The sequence below is a fragment of the Colossoma macropomum genome, unplaced genomic scaffold (genome assembly GCF_904425465.1).
Source record: "Colossoma macropomum unplaced genomic scaffold, Colossoma_macropomum, whole genome shotgun sequence".
Lineage (NCBI taxonomy): Eukaryota > Metazoa > Chordata > Actinopteri > Characiformes > Serrasalmidae > Colossoma > Colossoma macropomum.
Window position 1 is genome coordinate 21,485,616 of NW_023494801.1, and position 13,714 is coordinate 21,499,329.

At 38.1% G+C, this 13,714-nt stretch overlaps 1 protein-coding gene across 2 annotated transcripts in view; it reads right to left on the reverse strand.

Annotated features, from left to right (window-relative positions):
* Positions 1-13,714, reverse strand: part of si:ch73-374l24.1 (protein kinase C alpha type) — a 238,113-nt gene that overhangs the window by 12,236 nt on the left and 212,163 nt on the right. For both annotated transcript variants that reach the window (XM_036589207.1, XM_036589208.1), the window contains one exon: positions 2,622-2,702. In XM_036589207.1, the coding sequence (XP_036445100.1) occupies positions 2,622-2,702 (81 nt within the window). The remainder of the gene's footprint in view (positions 1-2,621; positions 2,703-13,714) is intronic.

Here is a 13,714-nt window from a genome sequence, read left to right on the forward strand (position 1 = left end):
TTGTCCTCTTCCTCTTTTACCTTCCACTCTTGCAAGCAAAATGGTCTTTTCCAATGAACTGGCTCCTCTCAGAATATGTCCAAAGTAAGAGAGCTTCAGTTTGGTTATCTGGGCTTGATTTGGTCTAGGATCCATTCTTTGGGTTCTCATCTCTCTCCTTTCACATATTGTTTCTTCCTAGCAGCTCAACACAGTGACACAACATTTCCCACACAGAGAGCCAACAGTGTTCTAGTTAATCTAGTTAATTTCTATTCTATCAGCTGGGTGGCCACTAGGGGGCCTGCCAAATCACATTAAGAAATAGATCTGTAAATATTACATTTTATTCATTAAAATTTTATTTTTGAGATTTCACATTAGCCATTAATAATGTTAATGAAACATAAGTGAATGTGTCTTGTTCTGAGCAAAGGCAGAGATAGTAACTACAATAGGTACAGATACTGCCTCGTTATGGGCATCAATGCATTTTTTATAAATTCCACAGTTTATTTAAGTCCTGCTTCATGGTTGTTTTACTGTCTGGCATACCTTCTTGAAAAACCATATCCATTTGTTTTTCTTCCCCAGGAATGCCCACAGACTGCGATTACCTTTTTTATTTGTATATAGGCAACTAAATCTAGAGCTTGTGATAAAAGCTGAGTGTTAAAGCTATAAACTTGTGCATCATCTGTATTTTGCCTCTAGTTAACAAACTTTATTGTAGATAATGCCTTAAAATGATTTTTATTAATGAGCATAGGTAGATATTTTGTTGCAGGGGTCCTAAAATTGTTGGGTTTTTTGTACAGATGCCAAAAACAAGTGACAGCCAACGTTATTGTGAAAATCAAGAGTTTGTCTGTGAGAAATTATGAAATTCAACCATGATTACGAGTGGAACTGATGACATGTTGACTAAATTCTTCACCCTGTAGAAGTTGGAGAACTTCCATAGCTTTGCAGTCTGAGGACTTGTCAACATGAGCAATAAATCATTAACTTGGAGAATGTATGTGAACATATACGTGAACAACACTGACAGTACTTTAGAAAATTAGTTAGAATGTGAGTGGCTTGCTCTTTTTAGAAAGAGGCAACATGTAACAGTACTGATAACTGAGCATTCAGCTGAACAGCTGGCTATTCTAACAGTTAATTTTGCAATAATAGTTTGCAGTTAAAGCTGTCTGTAATGATAATCCACCCCCTGTCATTCCTTCAGTAACTAAAGGGAGAATGCAAGCACATATCAGGTGAGGAAGAGGGCAGCGACTCACCTTCAGACAAAATGATGAGAGGTAATGATGAAGGGAGAGACAGAGCATAAAGAGTGCAGCAGACACACAGACCCACAGAACATGCCATGAATCTATTATAAGTGTTCCTTGTTCTCTGTCCACAGCATCCAAATTCCACTCAAAGTGAGACCTTGTAAAGCCAAGCGCCTTGTGTAACGGATATATAACAATGTGGTGCTGTCCTCCACATGATATTTTTAGTGGCATATAACAACCTGGTCCTCATCCAGCTGGCACTTACACCAGATGTAGATGATCATAAATAAATAAATAAATACTACAGGACATTAAAAAAATCACTAATTAATAATTTTTTACATAAAACGTACATAGCAAATTGTATTAAACTGCTAATCCAAGGATCTTGCCAAATCACAGTAGTGAGCGGTGCAGGAGAGCTGAAGGAATGTCTTGTAAGCATCTTTTTAACCGTCACCATAAAAATTAAAGCAACGTTTTGCTCGGCTCTTGTCTGGGAACAGTGAATAAAGTCTTTAAGCCACTCAAAACTGATTTATACTGAACTTTATTGCTACTTTTCCTACAGCTCTGGTCAGCCAACCCTCATTTAGAAGTGAATTAATGCAACTGAGAACATGCTTGATAGCAATCTGGAGCACTAATAAACTTCTCTGGAATGCACCTGCAAGGCGATGCTGTTGCCTTCAGTTGGGAATGTCTCACATCTTCAGTGAGTTTGGAGCGCAGAGCTGGCAACTGCATTCTACTAGTGGTGAGTTAGTTTGGTAAGTATTTGTTTTCCCACAGAAGTGCGTAGTTTTATAAAAGTACACGTGTCAGTTATTCTAATGGCTTTTCTGTTTTAGAATATTTTGTTTATTTTATTGTAGAATTCTGCAAATATTATCAAATATTTTTTGCAGCCCTAAGCTTCCTCTGGAGCACTTTTGGCTCCATAAAGCACTTCTTTACTTTCTTCATTTTAGCTGTTTTTGAACAATATTTATAAATGAGATGTCCTAGTGTGAACATAATGGTGGAGGTTTTTCCAAGAACCCTTCGTCCAAGCCAAAAAACCATTTTAGGATCTTTTAAGGGAGTGGTGATTGCTCTGGGTTTATGAGTTGGACTGCAGACTGGGCAGCACAGAGCTCTACGCTTGGCCAAAGAGCCAAACTCTGTAATTACTTGGAGATGGCTGGGCAGCAGCACAGCGAGCCATTAAGGCTGCCGTCCACTTTGTCGCGGTGGGGCTGCAATCACGGCCATTCAGCACGGCTCAAAAAGTGCTCATCACCTAGGGTGAGTCATCAGGAGGAAACTGACGCACCTGACGAGAAAGCTGAAGAGAGAGAGAGAGAGATGTGAACGTACCTGACCAGCCAGCATCTCATAGAGCAGGACGCCGTAAGCCCACCAGTCTACTGACTTCCCATATGGCTGATAGGCGATGATCTGCAGAGAGAGCAGAGGAAGAGAAACTGAATCATTCCACTATGGCTGTAGCTATGTTGATAATGCATATTTTTAATTCTTCTACTTACATTATAGTAAAGGCACTTTCCCACATGCATTTCACATGATCATTTAGTGGTCATTACACAGTAAAGGGGTTCAGTGTGAACACAAGCCAGAGTCGAAATCCTTTTAAGACTGATGCAGAAATGTACCTGTACAAGGCCAAGTACAATTCCTACAAAACTACCTGGAAGGCTCATGTATGAACACGTCAACACATTGCCAGGAAAGCTGAGTAATATATCAGCTTTGGCTGGTTTTACAGTCAAGTTTTCAGTTTTTGTGAATTGAAAATGTCAAAAAAGGTTTATTTTATACACTTTTTGTGGCATAGCGCTCGAGGGAAGCATAAAAAAACTGGTTCTTCATGCGTGCATGGCTGCTACTGCAGTAAAATGACGTGCCACCACTGGCTACATCTATAACTCTATAACTCCACAGCCAAATTTTACATGAACAGACAGTTGTTGGCCATACATGCTGAGGACATCACATCCTGTTAAATAGGATGTTCATAGCAAATTTGAATGTGTGCATTTTGGTAAAAGAAATTACTCTTTAAAGGGTACAAGTGTGAATGAGGCAAAGTCTGAGCATTAGTGGTAAAGGTGTGCAAAGGATGTTCTTATATTTGTTTTTATCTTTGTTTATCTTTTTCTAGTAATATGTGAGTCTTTGAAAGGTTTTGCCTGATTTGTTCAGTAAACCTTATTGAACTGAGCATCTCACCATTCTGAGAAACGTATAAGTGTGTAGATTCCAGGGACGCAGGATGGTGTTTTGAGTCGTCGGTGCTGATATTTTAAGCAGCATGTACACGACATGAATGGTGAAGTCATGCAAAATGATTAGCCCTTTTTAGTTTGAATTTTTGAGGTAATACATTAAACAGAATCTGACATAACATTTAATAGATACACTGGCATATGACTGACACTTTAAACCGCTGATGCACTGTCTGCTAACTCTGCTCTCTCATTCTGGATGAACATCATTAGATTTTTTATACGTGGTGCAGTAACTGATTGTATTACGTAAAGCAATATAGCCATACTCAAAAAGCTGAGATTTAACACAGATTTATCTCTGGGAGATATAACGGTTAATAAAAACAATCATTCATATGTTAGATGATTCTGAAGCATAAAAATCAATATTCTTTTGTTTAATCAGAGAAACAATACAGCACTATTGATGTGTGTGATATGTGTCCCTAGTCATGGATTTGCTCAAACAAAATAAAAAGGTAGACATTTTTGGCTTTATTAGATCTCATTCTTTACATATTGAATAAATCCAACAACAGCACTGATAAACTGCGCGATTCACTGAGACGAGCAGATTAAACAGCAGTAACAGTCACTGTTTTGCATCTCCCTTAAAGGGTTAAGGCTATTTTTATTGTCTGGCATGTTTTAAAAAGCCCCAGACATAACTTAAATGTATAAATATTATCACTCACAATAAGCCAATAGTGCAGATGAATGTTTTCACTATTAAAGGATACATTATTGAAACTATACAAAAAATGAGACGATTTTAAACAACACATATCTTCTTAATAATGCGTGCATTAATTCTTTGAACATGTTCAAAGGGAACTGGTGATGTGATCTGTGCGTCTACACGTCATGAAATATGCTCAGACTGGCAGCATGCCAGCTCCTTTCACTCTCTTTCTGCTCTTTATGTGTGCTGTGCTGCAGTGTGGCTGTAATTACAGTGGTGGAGATTTCACAGTGGCTACTTTCATCATTCGCTAACAAAGACCTTTTTTTTTAACCACCGCCAGTCCACCTACACACACACACACACCCACACACACACACACACACACACACACAAACACGAATGGGCATTAAGTAGAGTGTAAATATCATCTTGCATACCTCCTCTCAGCAACACCCAAAGGAGACGCAAAAGTAGCTCCGCATGCACTAAGCATGCACTAATGCTGTCAGTGTTAACAACATTCTCAGTGTTGGGGTTAATGCAGTAAAAAGCAACGTGTTACAGTAAAGTCATTACATTCTCCTGTAAGAAAGCAGAGAATATTACAGTTTCAGTTCTTGTAATCACAGTTTTGTTGTAGAATTTCATTACTTTAGTTACTCATACGATTCTGAACGAATGATCTCAATTATGTGCAACGCATTTAAATAAGATGTTTTTGTGCTGTTTCTACAGACTAGGTTCGATGTTTTTGAACAGTATTAGCCAAATTCATCATTTTCATGAAGAATAATAAACATAATAAACAACAAAAATAACTGGCTGTCTTGTTTAGAGCAAAAGCAGAAATAGTGACATGCCTTTTTGAGTATTTTTGGGATTTTTTGGGACACACACACACACATATATATATATTTAATAATATATATATATAATATATAATAATATATATATATATATATATATATATATATATATATTTTTTTTTCCCATCATGGTCATGTTCAATTTTCATTTGCTTGCTAGGTCTCCCCCATCACACAATGCCTGCCACTGAGGGTGAAGGCTAAAGTGAAGTAAGTGCTTCCTCTGAGACACATGAAGCCTCAACAAGTTTTCGAAGTGCCACTAAGGCAATGTTACTGGACAGCTCAATGCGCTTGGAGAAGAACACTAACTACCAATTCTCTTATGTCAGCTAACAGATGTCTGCACTGGCTACCAAAGTGCTGAATGATGGGGGAGAGAGAGGACCATCTCTTACCCCCCAAGAGAGCACAAAGCCAATTATGCTCTCTTAGAATCCCGGCTATGGATGGTTGTGGAATTGTTGGGGATCGGACTTGCGATGCCCCAGAAATAGTGCCAATGATCACATGTTGCACCACTTGGGAGTCCTGTGACATATCATCTATCTAAATAAAGCATGAAAGGATAGGACTGCAGTGGTTCTTAATCCTGGTCCTGGAGTACTATTGCCCTGTATGTTCTATTGTCCTGCCTGCTCTGACACACCCAACTTGCCTCAGGAGGGGCTTGTTAATTAGCTTCATAAACAGCGTTGGGTTTTGGAAAAAAAAACAAAGTGTGTTCGGCGATAATGGCGAAAACTTTTTGGTTGCAGGCAGAAGTGGGACAAAGGGAAAAGATTTTCTGTGCAAGTTGGCAGGGAGGGATGAAATCTTGCATGAGTGGAACTTAAAAATGTCCTGTACAGATCTCTAGTGCAGAGCACTGGCAGGACTGAGAACCACTGGACTATTGGGCTGTCCTTGTACTTTCGAGTAGGTACAGACATGTATAAGTTTGTACATATTTGACAGTGATGATATGCAAATGTCAGTTTTGTCCACAGTGTACAATTTTAAGCAAGCAAGACAGCACTGCTGTAAAATCACAAGGTCCTTCATATTCCATCAGTTTGCGCAGTATTTTACCCCTGGACCAGCTGTCACCAGGTCACCATGCTGATGTCACACTAACAGGCAGAAAATAGTGCACCCTCGAGTCCTTTATTGTCCTCAACTAACGCACAGTGCAAAATGCCTCCTAACATTTTCAGCAGCACCCATCAAACCTAAACTCCAAAAATGGTAAGTGTTGAAATTAGTTGTGCCACACAATGTGTTGCACATTTAGACACCTCCATTATATTCTTGTGAATGTGAGCAGTTCAGCTGCTGACTGAATATTTTTGTTGAATGACACAGAACAGAAAAGAAGTGGAGCACCTAGAGGTCTAAGCCATTAATCTGCTTTCATGGAAAGACAATTATTTTGACTTTTTTGAGAACCGCAACTAATCCTTTTACTTCTTCAATTAGCATTAGTCTCGAGAATGACGTGTGTGCAGGCACCGGTAAGGACCTGTCTTGTTGGACTACAATTTCCAAAACATTAGATGACAGATGTCAAAACAGTGGCTATAAGAATTTTCCAAAGCATGACAATCTCAAAACATGTCACTGTCTAAGTTGAATTAACTCTTAGAAATCACCATTATCACTGGCGATAAAATGTTATAATTTGATATTAATAACTTCTAACTCAGAGCTCACTGAAACAACCAGAGAAACTCAGTTGAACGTGTGAATTCTAAACAGCCTAAGATACCAGCAGAAGTTTACTATGATTTAACTTTGATCAAAAAGGACTGTAATGCATATAGACTGTTTTTTTTGCAGAAAAAAAAAAAACATAATTTACATTTCTGACGTGCTTTTGTTATTTGTCAACTTTGAAACAATCATTACTCCATTTTCAGCAGCCATTACTCCAATGCCGTAATGGCAAATCTCTTAGCCCATCCTTAATTAACATGTTTAAAAGCTAATGGGTTATTAGAGAAATATTTGTTATTGTATGGGCATAGCTGAATCATTTTATTCTGTTCAATTAGGTTAGTAAAAAGTCTTTTTCCTGGCCCACTATATGTTCCTTTCACCCTTCTATGCTGGTCAGCACAGACACTCTTGAGCAAACAGTTTGACCAACAGCAGATCAACTGAAAATGTCGGTCGTGTGGAACTATTTTTACAGGGATGTTAGACAAGCAACTTATAATCTCTGTTAATGTTGAAGATTGTGTTTGACACCAGATCACCAGATCTCAACACTATTAACCATCTTGTAAGATCAGTTTATCCATAAGATCAAAGACAAATGCTCTACAAGCCAGATGCACAACTGGGAAGAGTGATAGAAGGTGCCAGCTGAAATTTCCCCTGAATATCTTAATAAATTAAAAGCTAGAATGCCAAACGTTTGCAAACCAAAATGTCTATGATTGCTGCAAATGGAGGATTCTATGATGGATGTAAAGTTATCACATTCTCAATGTATTGACTATAATTTCTAATCAATTTAATGGTACTTTAATAAAAAAGTACCAATTATTTCAAAAACTTTGCATGCTATTATAAACGTAAATGCTTATGTAACTGTTAGTGAGGTATTCATACCATATTTTTAACACAGAGTATGTTTTTAGTACTTGCTGATACCACTACCGTATTGAGCAACCTACTTAGAATTCCGTAGTTAGTGTAAATGAGTGCGATGTACAACCCCATTTCCAAAAAAGTTGGGACGCTGTGAAAAATGTAAATAATGCAATGATGTGCAAATCATTTAAACCCTATATTTCACTGAAAATGCTTCAAAGACTGAGAAGAAACTGAGAAATTTTATTGTTTATTGAAAAATATATGCCCATTTTGCATTTGATGGTAGCAAAACGTTCCTAAAAAGTTGGAACGGGGGCAACAGAAGGCTGGTAAAGTTGCGTAATGCTTAAAAAAACACCTGGTGGTTAATTGGCAACAGGCCAGTAACATGATTGGGTATAAATAGAGTATCCCAGAGAGTCTTTCAGAAGTAAAGATGAGGAGGGTTCACCACTCTGTGAAAGACTGTGCGAGCAAATAGTGCAACAATTCAAGAATAACACTTCTCAATGTAAAATAGCAAAGAACTTTTGCTTTTCATCATCTACAGTACATAATAACATTAGAAGATTCAGAGAATCTGGAGAAATCTCTGTATGTAAGGGCCAAGGCCAAAAAACAGTATTTGCTGGCCATGATCTTTGGGCCCTGAGGTGATCCTGCATTAAAAACGGACATGATTCTGTAGAGGAAATCACTGCATGGGCTCAGAAAAACTTCTGAAAAACATTGTCTATAAAAACAGTTCGGTGCTGTATCCACAAATGCTAATTAAAACTCTTGAACGCAAAGAAGAAAGCATATGTAAACAGGATCCAGAAATGCTGCTGCCTTCTCTGGGCCCAAGCTCATTTAAAATTAACTGAGATTAAGTGTTTTGTGGTCCGACGAATCAACATTCTTTTTAGAAATCATGGACACTGTGTCCTCCAGCTTGTTATCAGTGCACAGTTTAAAAGCCAGTACTCATGATGGTATAGGGGTGCATTAGTGCACATGGCATTGGTGATTTGCACATCTATGAAGGCTCCATTAATGCTGAACGATATGTATACACATTTTGGCAACATATCCTGCCGTCCAGTCAACGTCTTTTTCAGGGAAGGCCTTGATTATTTCAGTAAGACAATGTCAAACCACATTCTGCACGTATTACAACAGCATTGCTCAATATTAAAAGAGTCTGAGTGCTAAAACTGGCCTGCCTGCAGTCCAGACCTGTCACCACCGAAAACATGTGACATTATAAAATGAAAAATACGACAAAAGAGACCCTGAACTGATGAGCAGCTGAAATCCTATGTTAAGCAAAAATCAGGTATCAGGTGGCATCAGATGTTGGTATCGGTGCATTTTTATCAGTAAGATGATCCCTAAAACTGTAATAATTTGAATAACTGAGTACTTACTATTAAATTGTATAATAACTAATGGACTTTTATGGGTTAAAAGCAAGGATTTCCACAGACGCTGTAAATGTGCTTTGACGATCCAGGCAAAATACAGTATATTCTGTGCCAAACCCAAGAGCACTCAGATGTTCCTAAAAATAAATACCATCTGGCCCATTTGCATGAGCATACATACTGCCCCATGTGTATACATGTATACAAATGTGTGCTGCCTGCGTCACAGGTCAGACAGTTCTAGGCAGGACAGATGGAGAGGTGCTTCTGTTCCTCTCTATTTCTCTCGTTTTCATGTTTTTTGGAAAGAGTGGTTTAGCAGTAAGGCAGCTTTGGGCGCTGTCAACCCACCACATTTCACTCTGCCCAATTATGTTAGCAGCCCAGCCATGGCAGGGAGTCACGCCGACCTTCTTCGGACACGCTCCCGCTGTCCCCTGTGACTGTGTGTGTGAGTGTGTGTGCACGTGTGTGAGGGAATGCCAGCATCTTTCTCTGGGAATTCCACATGCTTTTAGATTAGCTTCTAAATACAGAACAGTTTAAATATTTATTACATTAGAATCAAGTAATATTTTACATAGAACCCTGCCTATTATGCAGATATTCATCTGAAATGGAGATTTCCCCTACTTACTACAATATCTAATGCATTTAGTGCAATATCTAGTGCATTTCATTACGTTAGCATGACTAATGTGTATTAAAAAGCTCAACAAATCACAAGCTGTTCAGCTGGACAGTTTTTGGGCCAGCTGAACCACATCCAATTGACTGCGCTTATTTATACGCACCAGACATGCTAATGTGGCTAAGAGTGAACAAAAATGAACTAGGTCTTACTAGGTTTAATTTGCTGTTAGCAAGACACTGAGGTGTGCAACTGGCCTGTCAAAAAAAGCTGAATCCAATGAAATATGAATTAAATCCAATGAAAAATGCACATCCTCATATAGGAAATTTGTTTAAAGCTACGTCTAAAACACTTTAAAAAGACAATGGTTCTGTATAGAACCATGAACACATAAAGAACTGTTTGCATCCTTAAATCGTTCTGTGCAACATTAAATAGTTCTTCAGATTGACTGAGAATATGCTGTATATAGTTCTATAAAAAGGGGTTCTTTTTTAACAAGGTTGACATCATGACAATGGCAGAACCCTTTTTGGTGCGATATAGAACTCTTTTCAATACATATGTATATAATAAACCATATACAACACATCCTCCATCTTTCTAAGGAAACATTTCACAATGCAACCATGCAAATCATTCTTTGTGTGTTCATGGTTCTATACAGAACCACTGTCTTTACTAAAGAACCCTTGAAGAACCATCTTTTTTAGTGTATGTTACTATTTTTGAGTTTCAAAAGGCCTATTTCACAGTAAACTCAATTTTCTTTGCTTTTTTTTAAATAAAGTGTTTCTGTGGTGTCATGACAACCAGTATATTTACATATCTCTGCCTAATCAGCCTGTTTTAATTAGCTGTGCACAGTGAAGGAAGAGATATGTTTACTTTATAAGATAATTAATGCTAGTGGGCAAAAATACATTCTCATATGAGGTAAACAAATGATCTGTTTCAGACGGCAGACTATTTTCTAATAAGCCAGCACTCTAAATTTGGACACTTTGTGGCATGGTAAGCTAAACAGTAATATTTATAAGGTAGTATAGTAAGCTGTAAGTTTAGCTGCTACACAGCTATCACAACCACCTGTGCCAGTTACAGACTTCTACTTTCATTGCAATCTGGGCCAAAAACGCCCAATTTCAAGCATTCCGAGTAGGCTTTCAGCTCAGTTTAAAACATTTTGACTTCTTTTCTTTTCAATCTATTGTATATTCTTGTTTTAATCATGTTTTTCAAGTATTTAAATTCTAATTTATTTCTAATACTTGACAAACAAACAGGCCATATTTGATTTCTGAACCCATCTGACAGCCCTAGTGCACAAAGACATACCACTGAATTTGCATATGCACCAAATTTAACCATGTAGGAAAGGCTGCGATGAATTTTTCCTCTAATGAATGTGTGCGGTGACAGTAATGAGGGGTGGCAGAGTGGCCTGGTGCTCTGAGCGTCTCTCTGAGCCGTATAAAGAGTGAGGAGGTGGTGACAGGTCACAGAGGAGGCATCCCACAGCACTGTACTAAATCTGCTCACAAACCAAGCCACAATCAACTCTTTAATCAAAGTCTCTGCCCAATTAAAAAGCTAGTCAGTATTTCTATGGTACATCAGGTTTACTCATCTCAGAAACCTGCAATTGCTTTAATTATAAACCCAGTTAATCATGCAGTAAATACAGCTACAATCTTCTGCCACATTGTGAGTAACATTCATCACTGTAATACATTTCACACCTGGAAAAGAGCCAGTGGAAATTGCAGGGTAGGAGCTAACATCTTCAGCGATGACGTTACATTACTGCTTTATGATAGGCTTCATATGCTAATTCACTGTAAACATGCAGGTAAACTGAAACACTGGCTTTTGTTCATTTTACCTATAGGAGTTTACTACCCAGTCATTAGTCAGATTAGCTAAGAGCGAAGAGGCTAACCAGATAACAATTTACCTGTAGGGGTTTCTGACCTGACAATGGTTCAATTCAATTAAGATTTTTTACAAGAAAGTTCATTGCATCATAGACCTAGTTTGCAGTTGGTCACTTCATATGTCTAGAGTATCAGGATTATATCTGGATAATACTGAGCCATTTAAAAATGCAAGTGTTAGTGCTTCCAAGATGCATTTAAAACAGATACAAATCATTCAAACCTATTCAGGAGGTGGTCTGAGACGCATTTGAGCCACATAGCAGCGTAAATGCATCTGTCTCTCCAAGACATACTCAACAACCAAGACATACTAAACAACCATCAACAACCAAAACCCCTCCCAGTACAACTGAAGCTCCTCCCCATGCAGTACGTCACTGGGTGCGTTATATGCATCTGCGAGGAAGAAATGCTTAATAGCAATATGGACAGACATCACCGTGCAAAACAAACTGTAGACGACTCACAGGAACCGTGTAACATTCAAATATCTAAACAGCTTTGGTTGCCACGTAATGAGCAGATCTGCACATTCATTCCCACAAAGCAATCGGATGCCAGTCTGACTAACCAGAGACACATTTTAAGTGTAAATGCATGTGGCTAAAATCTTATCAGGATACAATACAGATACTAGTCACATGAAGTGACCTCAAATTCTCCTCAACTATGATTCAATTTGACTGTTTTAGAACAACTTAGATGTTTTTTTTGTCCTCAATTTTAGTTGCATCCAGTGCCACCTGCTAGTTAGGTCTCCCTCTATCACACAGTGCTTTCTCTAAAACATGTGAAGCTCCACCACATCTTTTCAATTAGCTGCTGACATAATGCTATTAGACAGCTCAACACGCTTGGAGGAGAACGTCAACTGCTAATTCTGTTACATTAGCTAATACAGCTGCATTAGCTAGCATCTCACTGAGTGCCTGGGGGAGGAGGGTGGCAATCAAACTCATGCTCGCCCAATGATAGGGCAAACGATAAGACGGCTGTGCCATTCAGGACCCCCTCTGAATGATTTTATACACGGAAATACACCCAGAATACACAAATCATCACGGCCTGAAAAAAAAGGGTAAAGGGCCTCCAAAAGGGCAATTTTTACAGGAGAAAGCCAGTTCTTTCCTTTAAATGTAGGCTAACGTAAAGACATTTTATTCCAAGTAATTTTAAAGCATTTCTACTGATTGATTTATCATGAAATATTTTACATATTTTTAACACAGTAGTGGATGCAGATAAAAACAAAACTCCTAGCTTGTATAATCAATGCTACTATTTCAAAGCCAATGCAGTTGAACAACCATCTTCAGAGCGATGCATCGTGATACATCAGTGCATTTTTCCACCCCCATATATCTAACTTCTACATACTCTCAGAAAAAAGGTACTGAAATGTCTCATGTGACGTGAGACAGTTTAGTACCTCTTTTAGGAAACATAATTGTGCCATATTTTGCTATAGTTATATCTTGTTTAATTACATTGATGCTATGCATTTTATTTTAGTTTTCTATATTAACCCCTTAAAATCCCAGGCTTGTTACATACTAAGGCTTATTATTCAGTAACTACAGGGACTTCAATGCTAACTGGTTGAGTTATTCTTAGGTTATATAAGTATGTATACTTTGGGCCTGGCGGGTGGCCCTGGCCATTTAAGGGGTTAAAACCGTAGGTTATGAAATGGTACTAATGTACACTTTTCTTAAGGCTTTTCTGTATCTTTGAGGGAACATTTACATTGTTTACAGTTACACTGTGTGTTGATAAACAAAAACGTGCCTGTGCAAAATAAAAAAGGAGACATGTCTGTAGTTTCTCCTAGACAACAATAAGATCAGATGGAAAGACAAAGGAGACTTTGTTTAAGTCTCCTGCTGCTCAGCTGTTTCTCTTGAGAAAAAGACTCAATCTCACATGTCTCCTCTTAAGTTTTAATACAGGTGCTCAGATTTGCCAAGATACTACTCTTCTTTATCTGCAGTTAACACTCATCTTTTTTTTATCTCTCCTGTATCTTCTGTCTCCTTTATGACCTACACTGTTTCTCTTAAGGAATTTTAAG